The 23,359-nt window shown below is 40.3% G+C and overlaps 1 protein-coding gene across 7 annotated transcripts in view; it reads left to right on the forward strand.

The window, feature by feature from the left end:
* The window catches only part of SYTL5 (synaptotagmin like 5), a 187,450-nt gene that overhangs the window by 156,630 nt on the left and 7,461 nt on the right, over positions 1-23,359 (forward strand). For 3 of the 7 annotated variants that reach the window (XM_032474390.1, XM_032474386.1, XM_032474387.1), the window contains exons 8-15: positions 2,823-2,955; positions 4,619-4,725; positions 6,593-6,685; positions 7,293-7,358; positions 10,287-10,465; positions 12,273-12,372; positions 13,988-14,149; positions 23,120-23,228. In XM_032474390.1, coding sequence (XP_032330281.1) covers positions 2,823-2,955; positions 4,619-4,725; positions 6,593-6,685; positions 7,293-7,358; positions 10,287-10,465; positions 12,273-12,372; positions 13,988-14,149; positions 23,120-23,228 — 949 coding nt within the window. The remainder of the gene's footprint in view (positions 1-2,822; positions 2,956-4,618; positions 4,726-6,592; positions 6,686-7,292; positions 7,359-10,286; positions 10,466-12,272; positions 12,373-13,987; positions 14,150-23,119; positions 23,229-23,359) is intronic. The other 4 variants (XM_032474389.1, XM_032474391.1, XM_032474392.1 and 1 more) reach the window with 3 other exon arrangements.

The following is a 23,359-nucleotide window of genomic DNA, read 5'->3' on the forward strand; positions in this document are numbered from 1 at the left end:
GCTGAGAAATAGCTGTAGGGGAACAAGAGTGGAATCCAGAAGGCCAGTTAGGAGGGAGGCCATCACATTACTGCTAGCAAGACGGGGCTTTGGAACAGGGAGATAGAAGTGGAGGTTGTGAGCAACCAGGTTCTAGAGATATTTTTAAGGAAGCACCAAAAGATATTTTTCAGGCCGGTTGAATAATAATAATAATAATAATAATAGATTTATTTAAACATAAGTCTAAATTGTACTTGCTGATAAGATAAAAGGCATATTTAAAATTACATAAATATTTCTATGAAGCTCAGTAAGCAGTACTGTTCAGTAGCCAGAAAAATGCATGTGTAGTTGATGATTGCACTCACTTCCTTGGCAACCTAAGAAGGAATGATACTCATGATATTTAGCAAGCAGTATGGCAGGGGCACTGAGCGATCAGAACAGACAGTGGGCTAATGAACTCATCTACAAAACAGAAACAGACTCACAGACATAGTAAACAATCTTATGGTTGCCAAGGGGAAAGGGGAGTGGGAAAGGATAAATTGGAAGTTTGAGATTTGCAAATATTAACTACTATGTATAAAATAGATAAAAAACAAATTTTTCCTGTGCAGGGAACTATACTTAATATCTTGTAGTAACCTGTAGTGAAGAAGAATATGAAAAGGAATATATATATGTATGTCTGTGTATGACTGAAACATTGTTATACACCAGAAATTGACATATTGTAACTGAGTATACTTCAATTAAGAAAAAAAAAAAAAAAAGACACTGGCACAAGGTTGGGCAGTGTCCTGGGGGCCCTTCCACCCATCATGCATTAACCAGGGGTGTGGAGGAGGGGGAGCACAGAGAAGGGGGGATGGACTGGGAGTGGTGCTGTTTACCAATTGATACAGAAATGTTTAAGAATTTTAACAGCTGGTACAGCTGTACCAGTGGGTAGCAGCAGACAATCAGTCTAATAACCGGTCAACTTGGTTCTCAAAACAAGGCTTATCTTCCTAAGTACCATCATTAGTGAGAAAAAAATTACCCTTGTCAAGTGCTAATCCCCTCACAGCTAACAGCCTCTACATGAATATTTCTCTGTTAAACACCTAGATTTTTCCCCAACAGAAATTCCCTGCAATGGTGTTGAGCATACATACATACATACATACATACATACATACATACATACATAGTCAGTGCCTCTGTTGATCTCGCTCTTGCATTCGAGCTGATCTAGCTAGTCTTTTCTTAGAGAAAAAGAGAGACAAAGAGAAATACTTTCTGTTGAGTAAACTTAGGACAGCCCAGTCTTTTATGAAACACATTTGCTCTCTCATGATGACACGAAGATCTGTATTGAGTTAGATGGTGATCAAGGTAACAGCTTCTCAGTTTCTCCCATTTCTCAGCATCTCTTTGTTTCAATGGTCTTGTCTGCTTTAGCATGTGAGAAGTACGTTTTTTAAATGGAAAACACTTGGAACACGAAAGGCTCTGTCTTCTGCTATGATATAACTTGTTAATTTCAGGCTTCACATCCTGAATCTCCAGAGTATATATTGCCTGTTAATGACTGTTCAATATTAATTGGCCCATTAGTGCTCAGTATTAATGATTCTCCCAGGGTACCAGCTGGAAAATCTGCTGTCATTGTAATTGCTGCTAAGGAAGTTGGTCTTGCTTCATTGGGGGAATCCATGTGTGACTGTCTTTTTAAGGAGGTGTTGAAAAAGGACCTATTCATTTGATTTCTGTCACAGTCTTTTGATAAACCTTAGTAGTCTATGGAATTTAGAAAAGTTAGGAGCCATATGCCTCCTGCTACAGGTAGTATGTGTTGGAGAATAATCAAAGACTAAGAACAGCCTATATTGAAGCTGCATTGATTTCCATGCTAAGCAGGTGAGAGTTCCACCTCTCTGGAATGTAAGGTATGGGCTAAATCTAGGGCAGCAAGAAGGGAATTCCTTCCTGTAGGACTTTGAAAGGCACTTTTTGATTGTTCATGGAAGGGGGAATTGAAGAGTCTTTTTTAGGTTTGATCATTATCACACCATGGTGTCATTTGCATGAACACTTAACCTCAGCCCAGCTCTCAGATGTCCAAAATTAGTTTTTTAATGCTCAGGCAAACCTGGAATGATGCAGTTGTCAAGCCCTTGTGGGACAATTTTCCTTTATAATGAAAGTAAGTGTCAGACTGAATTTTGCCACATGTGCAAGCAGGTATTAGCAAGCAGATACCCCCCCTCCCAAATCACCTATTCCTATAAGCTGGGGAAATCCCCATTCTTTATCCTTTTATGAACTTTGGTAAGTGCGTTGCATGCAAGTTTCATTCCAATAATGAATGATATAAGCTACCATGTTCTAATCATCTAGCTAGACCAAAGGGGGGGGGGTGGAGGAAGTAAGGAGTAATTGGGGAGAGAGGGTGTTGAGAGTGGGGACAAACATGGGGCCAAATAGAGTTTTAACCCTGAGTACTAGTCTGAGGATCTGAAGCTTGCTGGATTCTTATTCATAGTTCATGTAAGATTGGAGTTACCTGCACTGTCTTTTCTGCTAACCATATATTGGGAAAGTCACTAATTTTGTGAATGAATAGTTATTTCAGACACCTTTTGTGCTGATTAACCTCTTTGTGTGTATTTTAGAGAGTAATTATTGATGGTAAGTCTGAGTTATTTGGACTCCTCATGAGGGTCCTCTAGATGTCAACTAGCTCCTCTTAAAGAGTGAGGTGCATAAATGTGATTATACTGACATATATTTATATGGAAGGATTTTAAAGTAAATTACAGTCAATATAATTTTTTTCATTTTTACTTTGTGAGAAGGAACATGGTTTTGAAACTTCCATGGAGTTGGTTGCCACTGAAAGCACCTCTGAGGACCTCACCAAGAGTCATCGCCGAAAAACTTCGGGCACACCTTCCATTGCTGTGTCCAGGGCCTCCCTCTCCTCAGGTAGGTATTTGCAACATGTCCACTCTGTTGTAAATGTGACTAAATTGGGTGGAAGTGACTGCCTTGGGTGGCATTACATGGATGTTTCATGTCTTAGAAGATAATCATCCATTCTCTAACCCATGGTGGTAGGCCCTCTCTGTAAGAACCGCTTACAAGTGGACCCAGGTGGTGCCTTGAGCCTCTCGCGTTCTATGTAAAATCCTTGAGTCTTGGATTTGTCAAGAGTATAGAGTCATCACTGCCAAGAATCAGGGCTACACCAGATGTCGGCATAGGAGTGCAGGAAATATAATTGGCTCATTTGATAGAAAAGATAAGGGTACTTACCCAGAGTTCAAGGAAATGGTGGTTCCATGGATATGGGGGTCAGAAATGCCCTCTATCTAGACAGATTAACCATTATTCCATGGTTCAAATAAGGAATTCTTTACAAGCAGCATGAAGGTATTATTAATAACCCCTTTCATTTGCATACTTTCAAAAATATGTCATTTCATCATCACAGCAACCCAGGTATTATTTATGTGGCAATTTTATGATCTATGGAAAAGGAAACTCTTTAGAGAAATATGTCATACTTAGGAAGTTTATGTCCCATGTGTAGATTTGAAATCATGACAAAATCCTCCACAGGAAAAAGTTACCTGTTCCCTAATGATGATATTTGCCTAAAGCCTAAGGCTGGATGCTCTGTACTGAGTTGGGGAGTCTCTCCTGGCCAGGTAGCTTCCAAAGGATTGTCTAAATGTGTGTGGTTGTTACTGCATTTTGGGTCAGGACTTGAAAATCAGTTCTCCCATTAAATGAAAAATCTTAAACTAGCCTAGAAGCCAACCTCATAGAGTATACATTTCTACTACCTCAACTCAAAAGCTCCTGTTTGTTGAGTACATACTCTGTGTCAGGCACTATGCTAAACACCTTCTGCCTTATTTCATTTATCATTTCAAACTTAGCTGATTGTTCTCTTCGGTCTTTCTTATTTATAAAGCAACTGTACCATCTCAGCAGGCCTTTGGCATAGAACTCTTTTATGGTAATAAACTGTGTCTTGGCCAGCTGTCCACAGCATCACTGAGTTGTGCATTGTTCTTTGTATTTTTAAAAGCAAGATATTCTGCTGATGAAAGAATGTGCTGGTGCCTAACGAAATAGAATTTCCTCTCAGTTTCCCTCTAGCCACTCCCTTTTTGTGTGAAAGGAACTGACATATCATTTCATTGCATTTTATGTCAAATACAAAAATACAGCAAATTCTCTAACTATTTAAATAGAGAATGGTTAAATTTTAATTTTTTCTAAACTCAAGGGCCCGTTCTATGAGAGTTTTTCGAAGTCTATGAGCAGAGCCAGGAGCCTTAAACAGCTTAAAATATTAGCATTTTATGGTAGAGCATTTGACCTCTTGTGTTCAAAGGAGATATGAACATTTCAGTGTTGGTAATTCAGTCCAAGCATATTTCAAAATGCTATTGAAAAAACAGAAGTATGTTAGCATAAGCAGCATGAAGTCACTGACTCTGACTTTGGCTTTCATGACACTCTCTAGGCCCTATGCCTAGAAAGAGTTGGAATAATGATGATACATTTGCAGTGAAAAATGAAACCTTCTAACAAAACAAGGTGATTCACTTCTTTTCTTTTCTCTTCCTTCCTCCAGACCAGAGTCAATCTGAGTTAGATTTGAGTGGGTCATTTATAGAAGACTTCGAAGATACTGTAGGCATCAAAAGCAAGTCTGTCCCTGGGGCTTTGGACAAAGACTTGGTAAGTTGGATGTGGAAGAAAGTCTAATGACTATGAAGGAAGGGCACAGTCCTGCTCCAAACCTCCCCACTTTGAGGTGAGGATGAGTTGAGAGTCGAGGGAGAATATACAATAGTTTCTTCCAGTTAGTTTTCACAAACAACATATAAGAACAACTAAAGAATGATTTAGAAAAGGTAACAGGTAATCAGGTTAATGAGTGAAGATGATCTCTAGGAAAATAGCTCTTAAGGATTTCAATTCCGGGTTAAAAGCACATCACTTAAACTAAACCTGGAAAAACCACCATTTCCTAAATCAATTATTAGTAGACTTATCTGTGTGTTTCATGTGAACATTTCTAAATCTCAAGTTACCTCCAATAAACTGCCTTCTTATTTGAGACTAACTTCTGTGAAAATTAATGTTTAAGTGAACTCATTTATAAAATGAGAAGGTTGAATTAAATTATTGTTAAGGTTCCTTCCAGTTCTAATATTTTGATATTTCTATAGTTGCTATAATGCAATTTGAACTCCTTAGAAAAAAGAGATAGCACAAATGTTAAATGGAATTAATATAATTTTTCCAACATAAACTAGGAAACTTAGTTCTAAAACTCAGTGTTCTCTTCTATAGTATTTAAAAAAACTGGAAAGTCATTTTAAATCCACCACAAAAGGGGGAGCGGGCAATGAGAATAAATGGTTTCAAAGCTTACCTGGTGTTCAGCCTTTAAAACCAGCTAATTCCAATGCTATTAAACTATTACTGATCTTCAAAAACTCTGAAAATCTTCAAATTCATAGTATGAAGCCGTTATATATAACCTTAATACTCAAACTTGATTTTAAAAATAGTTTAAAAAAGAAAACTACAAGTTAAATTAATTTATGACTACATATACAAAACTTGAAATATGATACTAAATAAAACATAGCAATGAATCAAAAATATTACAGTAAGGATAAGTAAGTTTTATTCTAGGTAATGAATGGAAGAATTAATCTATATAAGAATATCTATTACATAATTAATATTTCAGTATATTAAAGGAGAAAATACAAAACTATGTCAATAGATACTGAAAACTATTTTTTTTAAAAAAAGGAATATACTTCCAACAAGATGCAAAATATTAGTTTCATCCGGGGTGAGAGGAAGGCCAGGGAAGAGAACAGAAATAAGAATGAAAGGTGTCCATAATAAAAAGAAACCAGTATGCATGTGCGTGTGTCTGTGTGTGTATATATATCCTATTCATATCATCAAAAAGTTATTGAAATTTGATCATTAATATGTTAATAGAGATACATATCTTTAATTTATATTTATCTATATTGCTTGAAAGGTTTTACTAAAAGAATGTATTGCTTAAATAACGGAAAAAAATGAGGGGAAGAAAAGTAGAGTCTGGTATTTTGGACAAGAATCTAGTATCTATAATATTTTTTTCTACTGGAGATATTTTCAAGATACATTTCCCCATCTTGACAGTATACACACACACAGGGGTACATGCGCATACACACACACGAACACAAATGCACCCCAATTTTTTAAATTACAAAATGACTTAAGTACACTGCTCGAAGTGAATCACTTTAGAGAACGGGGAGGTAGGAATTGGAACACCCAGGTCTGTGTGATTGCAAATTTCATGTTCTTTCCAGAAAGCAGGCACCTCTAGGAAGGTGACTGCAATCCTCTGATGGTATCATGCAGGTCGAGTGGAGGGCAAAAGAGGAAAATGTAGGAATGGGGTGATTTCTAGACATTTGTATCTGATTTTTCGGGTATTTTAAAAAGAAAGTGGTTTTTAAGTGAAAAGGCTTTCGAGGAAAGAAAGAAAGCAAATCACTGATTTTTCTCCCCCCTCCTTCCTTAGGACTCCTTGGGAGGGAACGAAGAAGGCATTGATGACTTCGTGTCCTCCCAGTTTTCTGCAAACACCCACAGTCTAGCAAGTGGCCTGTCAACCGTAAGCAATTCTCTAACACGTACTGGAAGATTCTTCTTTCTCTTGTTAATTTTCTGTACATTTCCAGAGGAGATAATGATGTTCTTGGACAATGGGTGATAGTGAGGAAAAAGTCATTATAGTTTTCTGCGTGCCTTTTGCCCTCAGAGTACTTTTCAGTTCAATTTTGTGTGGGCTTTTCCTAAAGCTCCTGATTGCTTCCCTCTCCTACTTTCAAACCTCTCTTCACCCAGGTTTTAAAACCTCTTCTTTCCCTAACACAGGCTCTTATCAGCTCAAGCCTATGAATTAGCTCACATCTCTGCTGATAAATTTCCCTGCCACCATTCTCTCAAGTCCCCAACCATCCTTCATACTTGCCAGTCACTTTCCTAAAACACAGACCCAAGTAGCTTTCTCTCCTCACACATCGAGTCCATAGCTTGTCCTACTCTGGAATAAAGTTCCTTCTGACTTTGGTTTTTGAGCCCTTCTTTGAGAGGGCTTTAGGAGACCCTGTGTCCTTGTCCCCATCTGGATGCCTCCAAGTCTTTTCTTGGCTTCTCTGATTTCTGTCTGTTGCTCTAATGCCCTTTTTTCTTTTGACCTTTGGGCGACTTCCTTAAAGAATTCTCGAGCAGGCTCTGACAGGAAGTGGACCTACCTAACTCTGCCTGACGCTGACTCAGACACTGTGAGTGTTCAGCCTTTCCTTTTCTTGTTTTCCAGCCATACTTCACAAAATGCGTGGTACTGGAAATCTAATTTGGTGGGCAGTTTCTCCAGCATTTATCTTTTTCCAATGTGTGTACAGTTAATCAGAGGTTCTCTGTTAAAAGGTACATAACAGTATCAGAATCCAAGTATGCCAAAGAAAGAACATTTGATAAACACTAGAATCTGAGGACCAGCGAAAAGACACATGGTCCAAAATGATTTACCATGAGCAAGGCACCTTAAGAATAAACATCTCTGTTTAAATCACAACATTGGCTTGATTAAGAGCATAAAGTTTGGTTAGTAGGAAAATTCTCATAACTTACTCAGTTTCTCCAAGCTTCAGCACTTGTGGGTTCTTAAATTTTCTTCTATATGTGTGGGTCCTCTGCTTACACAGGACCCTCTTTGACACAGAGGGATGTGGTGTAGATACAAGTCAGTGATGCAAGGAAGCAGTGAGGTATGGTAGGGAAGTCCTCAGACTAAAAATCTGGAAATCTTGCTTTATGCTGTCAACAAAAAAATTAATCAGTCAATCTAAGAAAGAAATGGGAAATTTTATTCAAGCCAAATTGAGGATTGCAACCCAGAAAAAGCATCTCAGAAAACTCTGAGAACTATCCTGCCAGTTAGAAAGAAGTCTTTTAAGGAGTTGTCTTACTGGTGCCAGGAAGATGTTGCTGTTTATGCTTAAGCCAGTATTTTCTGCTGATGGGAGAGATTTGGTCGGTGCATAACGCAGATACACAAGGCACGGTAGAGGCAGAGGGGAGGCCAAAGGGAAGAAGAAAATCGTATGTTTAGATTTTTCTTATCTTGCCATAAAATACAAATTTTATTTCACAATGTCTTGGCAGTGCCAACAAATTCCATGAGCCAGATTTTTCTCATTTGTAACATGAGGAATTTGGGGCTTATCCTTGAAGCTCTAGAAACTCAAAGCCTGGTTCATGGACCAGCAATATTGCATCACCTAGAACAGACCATAAAACATTGTCAGTTCACAGAGCCCCTGGTGTGTCAGTGATTCTTTCATAGCACTCCCTAAGCCAAAGGTCATACCTGACTAGTCCATTTATTAAATAGTTAGGTCAGGAAAAAAAAAAAACTTGATAAGCAATGGTATCCTTACAACTTGTTAGCCATTTGAAGAAAAATCAATACACACAGCAGTAGCTAGAAAAGTAATATTTTTATTCCATTCTTAAATAGCCCCTGATGGGTTCTGTGTGCCTGTTGGGTACTACATGACTTGTCAGATCTTGGAATCTGATTGGACAGCACCACTTTCATTTCTTGTTCCATGTTGATTTTTGTGCAGTTCTTGCTTTTTGTCATAGCAACTGCCAAAACTCAGCTTCACACAGATAGGACTTCACTGAAAACAATGAAGTGTGATTGATTTAACGTTGACATTGTGAACTGCCATTCATAGTTTGCATGGTGTCCGATAGTTGTCGCTGTGTTTCCCTTGAAATTTTAAAACATCCTGTGGTACCCGCTATGCGTTTGCTCTGGAATGCCTCAACACGCAGTTTGGGAACTGTGGGCCTAGGAGTGTGCTAGAAAAGCACAATCTCAGACCCCACATGGGACTGAGTGGATCAGGATCATCATTTTAACGAGATCCCCAGATGATCTATATGCAACTGAAGTTGGAAAAGCACTGCTCAAAGACACCTGCTATCATGAAAATTCTGATGTTTGGTTTTTAGGAATAGGGAAAAAAAGTAGGTCACTCAGTGGCTCATTTTAAGTTATAATTTCCAAATAATTACAGAATCCTTGTTTTGCTCTTGCTCTTGACTTAAGGTTAGAAGAGATACTAGCCACATCACCCACCTGTTTTTGATCAGTCTCTACTCTGAGCAATTGGAGGAAGGTAATGACTTTTGCATATATGCATATATATATATATATATATATATATATGAAAAAATAGGAAGTCTAACCTCTCTTTGCACTCACCATAGTTCCTACTTCCCAGTGGTTCACAAACAGCACTTTTGCAACTCCTGGGTCACTCATGAAAAGCCTTCCAGGTGGTCTTTTGTGACAGTCGTGTGGCTAAGACACAGAATTTGTGCTGCTGGCACTGAAGGATAGTTTTATTACATTTAATTTAAAATATGTCTCTTGTTATTAGTGTCTCATCAGAAACTTCATTCATTCTGGTACATTTGGACAGGTTTTTTAAAATATATTTTTATTTTATTTATCGGTTGGTGTATTATTTTATTGTTCTGTATTCTGTTTTGTGGGTTGCTATTTTATAGAGGTGTACAAAGCCATGCTCTTATGTGACCCATGTGGCTACACAGCTGCTCAGGGACCAGCGCAGCTGTGGGTGTATGCCCTTCTCCTGGCGTGTCCTTGTTAAAGATGTAGCTGTGGCTTCCCAGAGACTGATGGGCTACTCTGTGTAGATGTCCAAGAGAAGCTTGTGGCTTATGCTAGTGCAGGAATATGAGATGAGTTTTTCTTTGTCCTGATCAATGCCTTCTAGACCTTGAAGCAGATTGACCATGAGTCTACCAGTGAAAAAGGAGAAATCTACAGGGATGGGGAGAGTAGATAGGATTGGAAATGCCTCAATGACCCAGGATTCCTTAGAAGAAGTGAATAAACAAAGGATATTCACCAACCCAAAATGGCAATGCTTCCCTTCTCAGCAAATGTCCTGCCTTCCTTACTAATGGTCCTAGATCTTGACCTTTCTCAGGCTCGGATTTTATACAAGACCAGAAAAAACAAGCAAAACAAGTGATTTTTGATTTCTTCCTTCACCCTAAATTTCCCTGCTCATTATACTGCAGGACTCCTAACTGAACGAAGGGGGTACCTTCTGTGAAGAGATCATTAGCTTAACACTGGCTGCCTCTTTTCATCTTGTTTATTTCAGACCAGCCTTAACAGCACGATGAGTGTTTACAGTGAAACAGGAGACTATGGCAACGTGAAGGTCAGCGGGGAAATCCTTCTCCACATCAGCTACTGCTACAAAACTGGCGGGCTCTACATTTTTGTCAAGAATTGCCGAAATCTGGCCATAGGTGATGAAAAGAAGCAGAGGACAGATGCGTAAGCACATAGCATATTCCTCTGACTATTCCATTCAGTGCGTATGTTTTCTGAGGTCTTAGCATTCCTCTTGATACCAGGCTTTCTCAGAAGGTTGATTGTCCCTTTCCTCCTCTGCCAAACTTCTAAATATTCTCTGAAGTGCATGTAAAATGGTCACGTTCGTGGTTACTTGATTTTTAAAAAGCTATGATTCAACATAATTCAGAACTGACAGATTTGTAATTTCCAGAGGGAGCTCTTTGAGATAGAAGGCTGACACGTTGGCACACCCCAGGGTATATAAGAGTATCCTGTTAATTTTTGTTCTGGGAAACCCTCCAGAAAAAAATTACGAAGCTATTAGCTCAGTGAAACAACTTGAAAGGGCAATTATGAGACTCTGGGGATTCCAGGGATCAGCCCTGAAGGGTAGGTATGACCCACAGTACGTTGGAAGGAAGCTGGATGTAAGGCTATGTCAGGGCTTCCCAGGACCACTGCCAGGTTGGATGATTCACTAGGAGGACTCACAGGTCTCCACTCATTGTCATAATCCGCAAAGGGAAAAGGCATATATAGTAAAGTTCTAAAGAATCCAGGCTTAAGCTTCCAAGTGTCCTTTCCCAGCGGAGTCACACAGGATGTGCTTAAGTCCTCCAGTGATGAGTTATGACAACACATGGGAAATGTTGTCCACCAGGGAAGCTCATTTAGAGACTCAACTAGTCACATACTAAAATCCCAGTCTCCCAGAAGGAAAGCAGGTGTTCAGCAGAAGCCGTATTGTTTTTACAAATATGTTAGTCACTGAGCCACTTATATCTGTTCCGGGAGTGACGAGAATCCTCCTGAAATCCAAGTTCCCACATGCCAGCCAAGAGCCAATCTTAAAAGCAGGCATTTCTAAGGAGAGCAGTCTCAGACGTGTTATGTTTTAAACTCTTTTTCTACATAACAGACCTAGGTTCAGTAAACAACTCAGCAAAGCTATTTCCAAAATAGACAAATGAGTGGACTCTGAATACAGATTGGTCCACCTACCTCCTCAGCTACATATCAGAGAGTTTCAGGACCAATATCATCATTTAGACTAGCATGGAAGGGTATCATCTAAAGCCCCAGTAGGCGGGCTCCATGACTCTGGTAACGTCTTTGACATTTCAGTCTTTTACATCTTGTACATTTCTGACTCTGTCACGATGCCCTGCTCCAAGAGGCTCCGGGGGCAACTCAAGGCAAGGTATTGGGTAGAATTGCTGTTGCGACTTCAAGTTGTTATTTTTAATTTCTGCTTTGTCACCATGTTTATTCATTCACCTGTTGCTATTGACTCCACTCGTCAGAAGTCCTGATATCTGAGTGGAGAAGAAAATAACCCCATATTTTGTGAGACCGTTGATCATAATAATAGATTACATTCATTGAGTAGTATATTATGTCAGCATCTTGTATGTTTCAGCGAATTTAATCCTCACAGTGCCATAAGGTGTTATTCCAGTTTTACAGATGAGGAAATGGAGATACGGAGAGGTTAGTAAGTAAGCTCTTGAGTTCTGAGTGGCTCACTGAGGCATGCAGTGATTCAAATGCAGCTGGCTGGACTCCAGAGTCCACACTCTTTACCACTACATGTTACTGCTTCTCTCCTATTGAAGCTCCAGAGTTCTATTTCAAGATGTCCTCTTATGTAGACTACCTTGTTTGGTTCTATCTCTTATGCTCACTAGCCCTATTCCCTTTACCTCTTTTATTCACTCAAGTCCCTGAGCATTTCTTGCAAAGTAGATATTTCCCAGTAATGACTTTCATTTTGTACCACCTACAGTTATGTCAAGTCGTACCTTCTTCCTGACAAGTCCAGAAATAATAAGCGCAAGACCAAAATCAGAACAGGCACCAATCCAGAATTCAATGAAACACTAAAGGTAAATAAATACTCTCATAGTAACTTCAGTGATACAATTGACAACCTCATTGGTTTAGAAGTAAATATAGAGGATTTGCGTGTCAAGGTTATATGTATTTTAGAAAAGTAGAATTTGAATAAATCAGTGTAACACTCTTGGCTTTCTGTGTTTGGAAAAGAAAAAAAAAATGTAAGCCACTCTTAACTCTATTTCTCTGCTGCTGCTGAAATGGCACCTTAAGTAGAGATGAGCCAGTAATATTACATCTGACCTGGTACATCTTGTCCAAAAGTATGTTTCACCCTTGGGAAAACTGTTTTCTCCTAATTCCCTCTATAAGAAGTTTGTCACAGTTTTGACACTAACTTAGCAGGTCACTTTGCACACACTCATTGTTCTGCTAATACAGCATGAAAGTGTGCTGTTTCTTATTAAGGTTTCAGAATTTGGCTAAATTGAGGCATGTGGTTAATGAACAGTGGAGATGCAGGGTTGGATTTGTGAAACCTCAGAGAAAGTGGCCTGGATAAAATATGACCCAGGCCCCAGTTCTAGAGAAATTCCATTTCCCCATAGGCTTCCATGTAATGACCTCTTCTCTCACCCTGGACCAGTCTAGCCTGGTAAGAAAGATCCGGGGAAATGGGAATGTAGATGTTACTGCCAGTCGTGGGGAAATTTATGGATCTTGTGCATAAAATAATGGAGTGCATCATAGGAAGAAGTTGGTGAGTGAGGTCATGTGTTAGCGAGGTCCTGTGTGGAAGCAGAAGCCAATATGGAGACAGATCAAAATGAAAATGAATGAATATAGGCAGAGGGTGAATCCAGTGACCATGACAGTATAGCAAAGATGAACCCAAGAGGAGCAGATAAACAGAGTCACATGGCAAAATCAGGAAGCAAGGAACCCCAAGGTTAATCGCGCCAGGACCAGCAAGAACAGGTGTAGATGCAAATACAAGAGCAGGAATCAGTGAGTCTGTAGCATGTCCTAGGTGGTATTTGCTTAGGACAAGGAGGAGGTTTGAGGATGTGTGGGCATGTGGCCCTGGGTAACGTTCGGCTGGAAAAAGGAAAAACCACCCCAGCAATATTTTCTTTCTGCTCAATCTATGTATGTATCTATTCACTCTTCCACTTAAGCAGAACTTTATGAAGTTCGGCATTTGCAAGTTTCTCCCTGTCCATACTTTTCTGGATCAGGGAGGTCTTGTTAAAAATAAGAGAGAAGGTAGAGAATTGTTCTATTAAACCTTTGCACTTACAAAGTAGTTGTTGAAAAAATAACTAGGCAAATGAAAAGCACGTAAAACTGAAAGGGGGACAAACTTTATCACCTAACACTTTTTATACAATATCTGAAGTTTATCGACTACTCACCACCCCCGGCCACCACCAAATAGTCTGTTGATGTATCTTTCAGTGCTAGATCTCACTCAAAATGAATTTATGGACCAGAAACTCAGTAGTAGCAGAAACAAAGAAAAATGAAGTAGGTTTTTTCTTTGTGTTTGTTTTGTTCATATTACTAATGCATATGATCTGAAAGATGGTGGAAGTACATTTCAACCCGTTCTAAAATTGGCAGAGCCCTCCTCAAGGAGTGTGACGTTGTAACTCTCATTTGCAGTACACCATCAGCCATACTCAGCTGGAAACGAGAACTCTGCAGCTCTCTGTCTGGCATTACGATCGATTTGGACGGAACAGCTTCCTGGGGGAGGTGGAAATTCCTTTTGACTCATGGAACTTTGAAAATCCAAGCGATGAGTGGTTTGTGCTTCAGCCCAAGGTAGGAAATGCTTTCAGATGAGTCAGACAGTTATACGAGTAATCAGTGAAATTGATGTCACAGACCTAGAGAATCTGAAGACTTGTACTTGTCAAGTGATAATCTGAAAAGATCAGTGCAGCTAATTTTGGAATACTATAATAAATGCAAATCCGTTCTTTTGGAAATCCTTCTTCGATACAGACTGTCTGTAAAATGCAAGCCGTATAATCATATGTTATTAATTTGACCTACTAAAAATGTATTCATCATTTGAAGGTCGCCATGGATAAACAGAAGAATACAGTATATGTTCCTATTAGAAAGAGAAAGTGTTGACTTTCACATAGGCAAAAATAGCTCCATAGTGCACAGTCAGTCTCAAAACATTCTCTCTCTTCCTCATCCTCCACAATTCAGTCATGAGCAGGAGTGGCCTTGCCTCGGCTCACATGACGAAGTGGTCAGTAGCTAAAGTATCTGGTTTTCTACATTTGTACTTTTGAGATTCAGAACCCAAGTTTTGCGTTATATTCAGGAGAACAATCTCAAAGCTGGGTCTAGAAATTAAATGCTAATACAGTATGTTCTAAACTAAACCGCCAGTACCTGGGATTCACTCTGTGCAACCAGAATCTCTCTACATGCAGGGTAATTTTTGAAGTTAAAAGTGAGGTGGAAAAAAGGCCACATTTATGTAAGCAAAGATTGTTCTTTATAGAGAGAGAGGCAAAAAGAACATGGTAAAGCTAGTGGACTCAAATTAGACTTCCTAGGTTCAGTACTGGCCTCAGGACTCTCTGTGTGACCTTGGGCAAATCACTTAACTTCCCAGGCCTTGGTATTCTCATTGGTGGTATAATAATTGGACAGAGCTTACAGGGATGCTGAGAGGCTTGAAGAAGCCTACTATGTGATGCTTGTGGTATTGGGTCAGGCACATTGTAAACTTCTCAGTAAATGCTGGGCAGTATTTCTGTTACGTTGGAGTCCTTGTATTACAAGCGACAGAAACCCCAGCTCATATGGCTCAAAAAACAAAAGGAAATTGCTCAGATCTTATCAAGGCCCTGGAGGCTCTTGGTCTCGCTTCTCTGTGTTGGCTTCTTTTGCAGACTTCATGCAGTGTTGGCCTGTCTCACTGGCTCCAGGTCTGCTTCTCCTGCACCCTACAACAGCTGCAAGTCTCTCATCCCTGCATCACACTGTCCAGGAGAGGAGAGAGTTCCTCCTCCTCCAACAGTCCAACCAATGCCCTGGGCCTGGTTCCTAATTCTCATTACATTATTTGCCCGTCCTGAGCCAATCATTGTGGCCAGGGAGGTGAGATACATTCGCTGGCTTAAGACAATCAGAACGTAACTCTGATCTTAAAGATGGTATTGCCCCAAAGGAAATCCTGGTAGAGTAGTACTAAAAAAAAAAGGTGAGGGGACGCTAGACAGCAAAAACAAATGTTGATCATCAACAGCAATGGTTGTTGCTTACCAGTAGCAGCATCGTTCACATCTCATGGTCACAAGCACCATTGTGAGGTAAACATCGTTATCCCCGTTTTTTATGAGGAGACTGAGACTCAGAAGTTAAATACAACACTCTGGTGGGTTTTATAACTGTTGACCTCAAACTTGATGTAAATAACTCATGGAAAATCTTTAGGAAGTGTAATTGGGCTATGGGTAAAATTGACAATGAAATGTCATAAAAATCCCTAACCAGAAAATAACCACAAGCCCATGACTAACATAAATGTGGTAGAGATAGGAAGTAGACTGTTAGCAACAGATAAGTTCGTGATAACATAACATTCCTCTGATATTCAATATGGGAAATATTTGGTCATTACAGCACTAAGTCTCTTGGAACTAAAAGAAAAACCTCACCATATATGGATAGCAATTAATATGACTTACCAGTCTCCTCTCACTTGCTTCATTTTGTGTAATGGGTGAGCATCTAAGAATCATAATTAGAAAATGTCCAACATATTATATGATGCAGGACACCGATGAAGGACGAGTAACATGCATCTTAGTATGTGAAATTAACTTGTCTCTCATAAATTTAACATGAAAGCACGTCGGGCCTCTCTGGAAACCAGCTTAGAGGGTTTCCAGTCAGTTTCCTGGACATGGTTGAAGGATTTGCACTGAGATGATATCAGAGTTCTCCCAGGCCTCCTCTGTGCTTAGGGACCACAACTTTCCATGGTAATCACCTTCACATTGATGTTGAGTGGTTTGCCTTTCCAACAAAAGGAAGAAATGTCTCTGAGCCTGCTCAGCGTAGAAAAGCTGATCGTGGTTAATCAGTGGAACTGCTTTGGTCCTCTGCCGGATCCCCTTGGATTCCTTTAACCTTGTGTATTTAAGGAGTTTTGCCTCTGACAGCCTCTACCCAAGATTCTTTGTAGAAGGCTGTCCCCAGGCTATTGTAGATTTTTCCAGATGGGCAGAGAGCCAGAAGTTCATAGGAGCTAGTGTACCCTGTGCCACATGGCAACCCTTAACCACTAACTGACAGGCAGGGGAGTTTGAGAGCTCAGTTCCCTTACTGAGAGTGGGAAAGACTCTGGGGCGTTACTTAGACCCCAGAGCTCTCCTAGTGTATCAGACTGTGCCCCTACCTGGCTTACTCCTCTTCCCTTACCTGTTTCCCCAACCCTTTCACTGGTCCCATCCTGGGAGCACTTCCTTAATAAGTCACTTGCATAAGGATCCTCACCTCAAAGTTGGCTTCTGGGAAACGCAACATAAATTAGTGTCTTAATCCATGTCATTTTTCTCCGCCGAGCTTCCTCAGACACATACAGAGGAAAGGCTGCAGATTACTCGAATTTACTTAGATACCATGCCTTCCAAAGCTGGGGAGGACAAGTACTAAAACATACTCTATACGCTGCTTCCTGATTGATGCCTGGCTCGTCCTCACACTGAGCTGGGCCCTGTGTGGTTGACTACCAGCCGGCTCTGAGGACTGTCACTTCGTACTCAGTCTCCTGCCTCGGCTCTCTCAATGCAATAGTCACTTCATCAGCTGCAGCCATAGGATGAGTAGCCCCAGAGATCTGATATTTCTCCTGGATTATCCAGCTGAGGAGGTGAGGTGTGAGCTACAGGGACCAATTTCCTTAGTAACAGAGGATCAGAATTAATAGTCCTTAAGCATTCAGAGATTCTGACATCCTTTGGCAGTGAGAATACTGGAAAGACATAGTGTCTTTTTGCTTATCGACTCTGTGTTGGTGGAAGTCCCTCGACACCTCCCTTTGTTTTTGCTACATTTCACCGCGCTCAGCCCATAAGGAGGCTAGTACCAACAGAGAGAGAAGTCAAGATGCCATGCATTCTGACCGTAAAGCAGTTTCATGGTCTAGCTCCCATTTTACTGCATGACATGGAATTGTTTACCAGCTATAGCTCATTACCTTACTGAAAGGCACGTTAGGTCGGGAAACAAGAAGAGATTGTCAGTATAAATTGCCTTTCATGTGTTCCCAGAAGGTGCTGTTATAAAAAGGACCTTTGAAAGTCAACAGCAAGCTTAAGTGGTTTTCCAAGGAAACCTTCTCCATTCTGCCTTCAGGCAGAGTAAATGTAATGTAAGTTCGTGTGGAATTATTGCCTAGCTACAGGGCTCTCTCTTTATGTGGCAGTTTGGGCAGATTTTGTCTAGAATTTATAACCCCACCTTAGACCTGTAAATACACTGGGAACTCTGCTTCCTACTCTGATGGAAAGTGGATCTGTCTTTTCAAAAAGCAACTGATGATGGCTGTAAGCTGATTATCCCTCCTGCTGAGTCAGATACTTTCACTGGTTCCCTACTGATTTTGAGTATGGTTTGAAGAAATCGCAACGCTCATCCTGGCACCCAGTGCTCCCATTATATGGCCCAGCCTTCTATAGCAGAGGAGGGTGTCAGTACTTTACCCGTATCCCCATTTTTCATGCGCACATGGCTCCCCATGGCTGTCACTCCTGCCAGCCCACACCTGCCCATCTTTGTAGGAGAGACGTCCTCAGGCTGTATGGGCTTGGTCTGTGGACATGGAAAGCCAGAATAGCCCGGGTATTTAAGTCTTCTGGGGGTTGAGGGCAGAGCCCTCGATCAATCACTGATGGGTGAAGGTGTGTAAACACTCACTCTCTTGCCCCTGATTGGGACAGCTCTGAGGTGTGATCTGAGTCTTGAGGGCTCCCCTGTGAGACTGAGCAAAAGTTACTCTCCAGGGAACTTTGCCTGATACCACGACCTTGGTAAGCCTCTCTTCACTTCCTGGTCTCACTTCCCTACTACCCAGCCTAATAAAACACTGTAACATAAATTCGTGTCTTAAGGTCTCCTGAGGACCCCAGAGTGCCAACCTTGTTTCCACCCTCCTTGCTGCTCCTTCCCTACACACACACACCTCTGATCACACCTGACTCCTTTCCAGCCCTTAAACACATTCGACACAATCCCCACGGTGTTTTGCTCTTACTGCTTTCTTAACCCAGACTAACCTTCTTCCCTTCTCATCTTCATCTGTCATCATCTCTCCTATCCTTTAAGGATCAGACAAGGACCCTAATCTGGGTTACTCTCTCTTCTCACAGTAGTTTTTTTATACTTGTATTTGGAGCAACTGTTGTCATCTGTCTGACACTGAGCTTGCTGTGTGGTAGAAGCCCTCTTCTCCTGGCAGGCAGGACCGGTAGTAGGTTAGTCCGTGGAGAAAGTCACAGAAGTCAAACACATGGAAACACCACCCCCGCCCCCATGCATTTCTTAATCATTTATTTTAATTTAAAACAAACATGCATTCATTTTTCAAGTCTTCTAATTTAGGGACAGTTCATTTTGTTTGAGCATGGTTTCAGTGATTAAAATTCTGTCATACCTTCCTAGCATAAATTCTGACTCTAGTGCATGATAACCAACAGTTTCTAGTTGGAGTTTGTGTAAAGTGAAACAAAAACTGAAGAGTACTTTCCAAGTAAACCAAATGCAAACTCTTTCTAAATATTCATGATATTTTCCCCAATCCTTTGTAGCTTCAAGCCCCAATGTAATCCAATAGCAAATTTATTTTCAAGTCTTTAGTTCTTCTAAGGTATTGAACTTAATTTTTATAGTAGCAGCTGTCCTTTGGTACTCTTCAGTTTATGTGATATTAGATTGTTATGATTAGAGCCGCAGATAGGCTTGCCATGAAGAGCTTCGGGGACTGATGCAGCTGACTTGGTGAGCATGCCGTTCAACTGATGGGAGCAGGCATGCATGGTCTTTGTATAGGGGGTCCTGCTCTTCATTGGGAATGGAGAGCATTCATCTGATGAAGCAGTTAAATAAGGGCAGAGTATATATCTCCTGGATGGAGTGAAAACTCATTGAAAGCAGGGTTTTTGTCTTACGTCCCCACGGCTCTTAGCCAAATGCCTTAAAAGCATTACTACAGGAAGCCATTCTGTATGTGTTGGTAGAATTGAATGATTTGAATTGAATTGAATTCTGCTACCTTTTTCTGAGCAGGAGTTGGTTGAATAGTGTGAAATGGTGGCATGCCAGAGAATGTCGCTTTGAAATTTCCTTGCAGGATTACTCCTTCTTTTGAATTTGTTTTGTATGTGATTATAATGCTACAAGACTGCATCTTTGTTATCTTCTACTCTTACAAGATTTAGGACTACATTTATACAAAGTCACCAGTAAATTTGGATTTAAGCTAGAAACCAGTGGAACATTAATAAATCCCAGTAATGTATGCTTTGATCTCTACCGATATACCATATATTAGTATGTGACACCTGCATGTGTCACTTTTTCCTACCCATACATTTTCCTACCTGAAGATCTCAGCCAAAAGCAAATAGAGCCTGCACTGCTTAACTATTATTGTATGGAAAACTACCCTAAATCTTAGTGGCATAAAACAACAATTTGTTATTTTCACTCATGATTCGGTGAGGTGAGTGGGCTCAGCTAGGTGCTTCTCATTTAGGATCTCTTATATGGTTGCAGCTAGATGGGAGACTGAGGCTAAAGTCATCTGAAGGCTTGACTGGGTTGGTTTTTCCAGTTGACTGTCTCACACTGTCAGCTGGGAACTCAGCTAGGCCTGCCAACTAGAGCACCTATGGGTGGCTTCTCCATGTGGCTTGGACCTTGCATCACTTGTTCCCAGAGGGAGAACCCTAAGAATATTCATTCCAAGGGAAGACGTAGAAGCTGTTAATCGTAAGACCTGGGCCCCCAAACTGGCGCATTGTCACTTCTGCCATATTCTACTAGTCAAAGAGATCACAGGGCCCACTCAGGTCCAAAGAGAGAGGACAAACACCTCACCTCTCATTGGCTCTAGTATCAAGCAAGCAGTGACCTCCACTGTCCCAGTATCCATTCCTCCCTTCCTTCTTTAAAGTAACAAAACTACTATTGTGTTCAAGTTGGCAGTGTGGACAGGTTTTAAGGACTCATCTCCCAGCTTTCCTTGCAGCTGTGAGTGCCCATAAGCCCACAGTCCTGGCCAGTGACAAAGAGGCAGAAGTCACTGCTTGTGGGTTCTAAACAACTCCATGGAAATGGGAGTATAGCATCTGGGATTTTTCTCTTTCATTTGCCCTTTGTCTTATTCTTTTTGTTCCCTAGAGAATAGGCCAACAGGGTGATAGTCCTAGACTGCTGATTATATAATAGGGACATAACAGTACTGTTTGGCTGCATGTAAGCAACATGTTATGTTGCTTATTTCTGGACTTCACGCAACATGAGAAAAATAAAATCACTCCATTATAATGGATTTCAGTTTCAACTGATACATCTCATATATGGTCAAGTTTTAAGAATCCTTCAAGTATGGTTGAAAACAACGTGTGTTCTATAATTGTTGAGTATAGTAGATTTTCTGTATATCTGATGGATAAATCTTACTGTGTTTTTAAAATCTGTATCATTAGCAAACTGTATCTCCTGATCTGCCCTTTATTGAGAGAGGTATGTTAAAAATGCCCCACTATGACTGTGGGTAGTCAGATTGTTAAATTCTATGTCTTTTATTTTGAGGCAATATAACTGGATGCATTGGAAAAAAAAAAGCAGTGACCTCTTTTATCTGCCATAACGCCTATTATAATTTTCCATTTGTGACTTTCACATAAACTAAAGTTTACTGAAACTATCAAAACAATAAGAAAAGTCCTTTTATAAGGCTCTGGACTTAAAAATAATAAGATTAAATATTAGCTGGATAGTCTATTTCACCATCTAATCTCATTTGTGCCCCTGGCAAGAGAGCTGAATAAAATACTTCTTATGATTTTCCCACCCTTAATAATAAGTTTTACCACCACCGAGAGGAGAGAAGGTCAGGCAAGGATTCATTTTCTTTGTAATGGTCTCAGTCTTTTTTGCTGAGGCTTGAACAGTTTCTGGCTTTGCTGGGAGTCTTGGGGTTTCTGAATTCTTGCAGTCTGCCCTCTCTCAGGGGAGAGCAGTTCTCAGCCATTGCTCAGCAGTCAAACTCCTGCAGGAAAAATCTGACAAAGTACACTAATTTTCTTACCCTGTTTATGAAAAATCTGTTGGCTCAGTGGCAAATTGGAGACCTACAGAACAGGGGCTCTGGGTATGTATGTGTTCAACCTGCCCTGCATTTTTCACTTTAAAATTTGATTTTGAGAAGATTGTAGCTCCAACCGCAGTTGTAAGAAACAATACAGAGAGATCCTATATACCCTTTACCTCGTTTTCCCCAATGATAACATCTTGCAAAGCTGTAGTGCAAAGCCACAACCAGGGTGGTAACATTGATACAATCCACTCACCTTATTCAGATTCCCTCAGGTTTTCATTTGTGTGTTTTTGTGTTTATTTTTATTCAGTTGTATCACATGCATAGCTTTTTGTATTCACTGCTACAGCCAAGATACAGAACAGTTCCATCGCCACGAGGATCCCTCGTGTTCTTTTATAACCACGCCCACCTCCCTCCTGTCACCACCCTAACCCCTAGTAGCCATGAATCTGTTCTCCATATCTATTATTTTGTCATTTCAAGAATGTCTTACAAATGGAATTGTATAGTAGGTATCCTGTTGAGCTGGCTTTTTTTTTTTCACTCAGCATAAATCTCTAAAGATTCATCCAAGTTGTTGCATGTATCAATAGTCATCCCTTTTTATTGCTGAGTAGTACTCCATGGTATGTCTATTTAACAGTTTATTTAACCAGTTAACTATTGAAGGACATCTAAGTTGTTTCCAGTTTTGTACTATTACAAACAAAGATGATACAAATATATAAGTCCAGATTTTCCAGTGTACACCAGCTTTCATTTCTCTGGGATAAATGCTCACGAGTGTAAATTGCTAAGTTGTACAGTAGTTGTTAGTTTAGTCTTATAAGAAAATGCCAAATTGTTTTCCAGAGTCGCTACACCATTTTACAGTCCCACCAGCAATGTTTGAACCAGTTTTTTACATTGAATTTTAATGATGTGAATTACTAGTACAGCTGTTCATAGTTGCTGGCTGGCAGCTCAGTATGAATCAGACATTACTGCCTACCATCCCCTTCTTTGTCACTTAGGAAAGCCTGGAGACATCAAGGACAGACAGAAGTATCCTCTGGGGCTATTTTCAGTGATATCACTATATGTATTCCTGCCTCATAACCCATGTTATTTGTGTATGTTCAGTGATGGGTCCAGCCCTCAGTGCATCACAGGCACTCAGTGTCCATTGATACACCCCAATATGTGTTATATGCCTCCTCGCAAATTCCTTTTATTTTAATGGTTAAGAATTATATGTAAATACCTTCATAGAATCTTCCAGCCTCTCTTTTCTCATACCTAAGACATCTCTTAAACCAGTAAGTACTAACTTAGTTGAAAGGGAATAAATTGTCACATTTAAGCCACCAAGTAAATGCTGTACATTGAAACATGGGCTCCAAAATTACAAACCAAGCATTCTCCCTTTTTCTTTTCATCTGTCTCCCCATGGCCAGGTGGAATTTGCTGCTGAGATTGGCCTTCAGTACAAAGGAGAGCTGACAGTTGTTTTACGTTACATACCCCCAGAGGAGAACCTGACACTTCCACTTGGACAGCTTCAAGGTAGAGGGGAAAAAAATCAGTGACTTTGATCAGAGAAATTTTGTTCCTAGAAGTGTAGAACCAGGGGTCAGGGCTTGGATGGACTGTGTTACTTCTGCATTACACAGATGGAATGGAAAGGGTCAGGTGTC

This window comes from Camelus ferus, chromosome X, assembly GCF_009834535.1.
Source record: "Camelus ferus isolate YT-003-E chromosome X, BCGSAC_Cfer_1.0, whole genome shotgun sequence".
Classification (NCBI taxonomy): Eukaryota; Metazoa; Chordata; class Mammalia; order Artiodactyla; family Camelidae; genus Camelus; species Camelus ferus.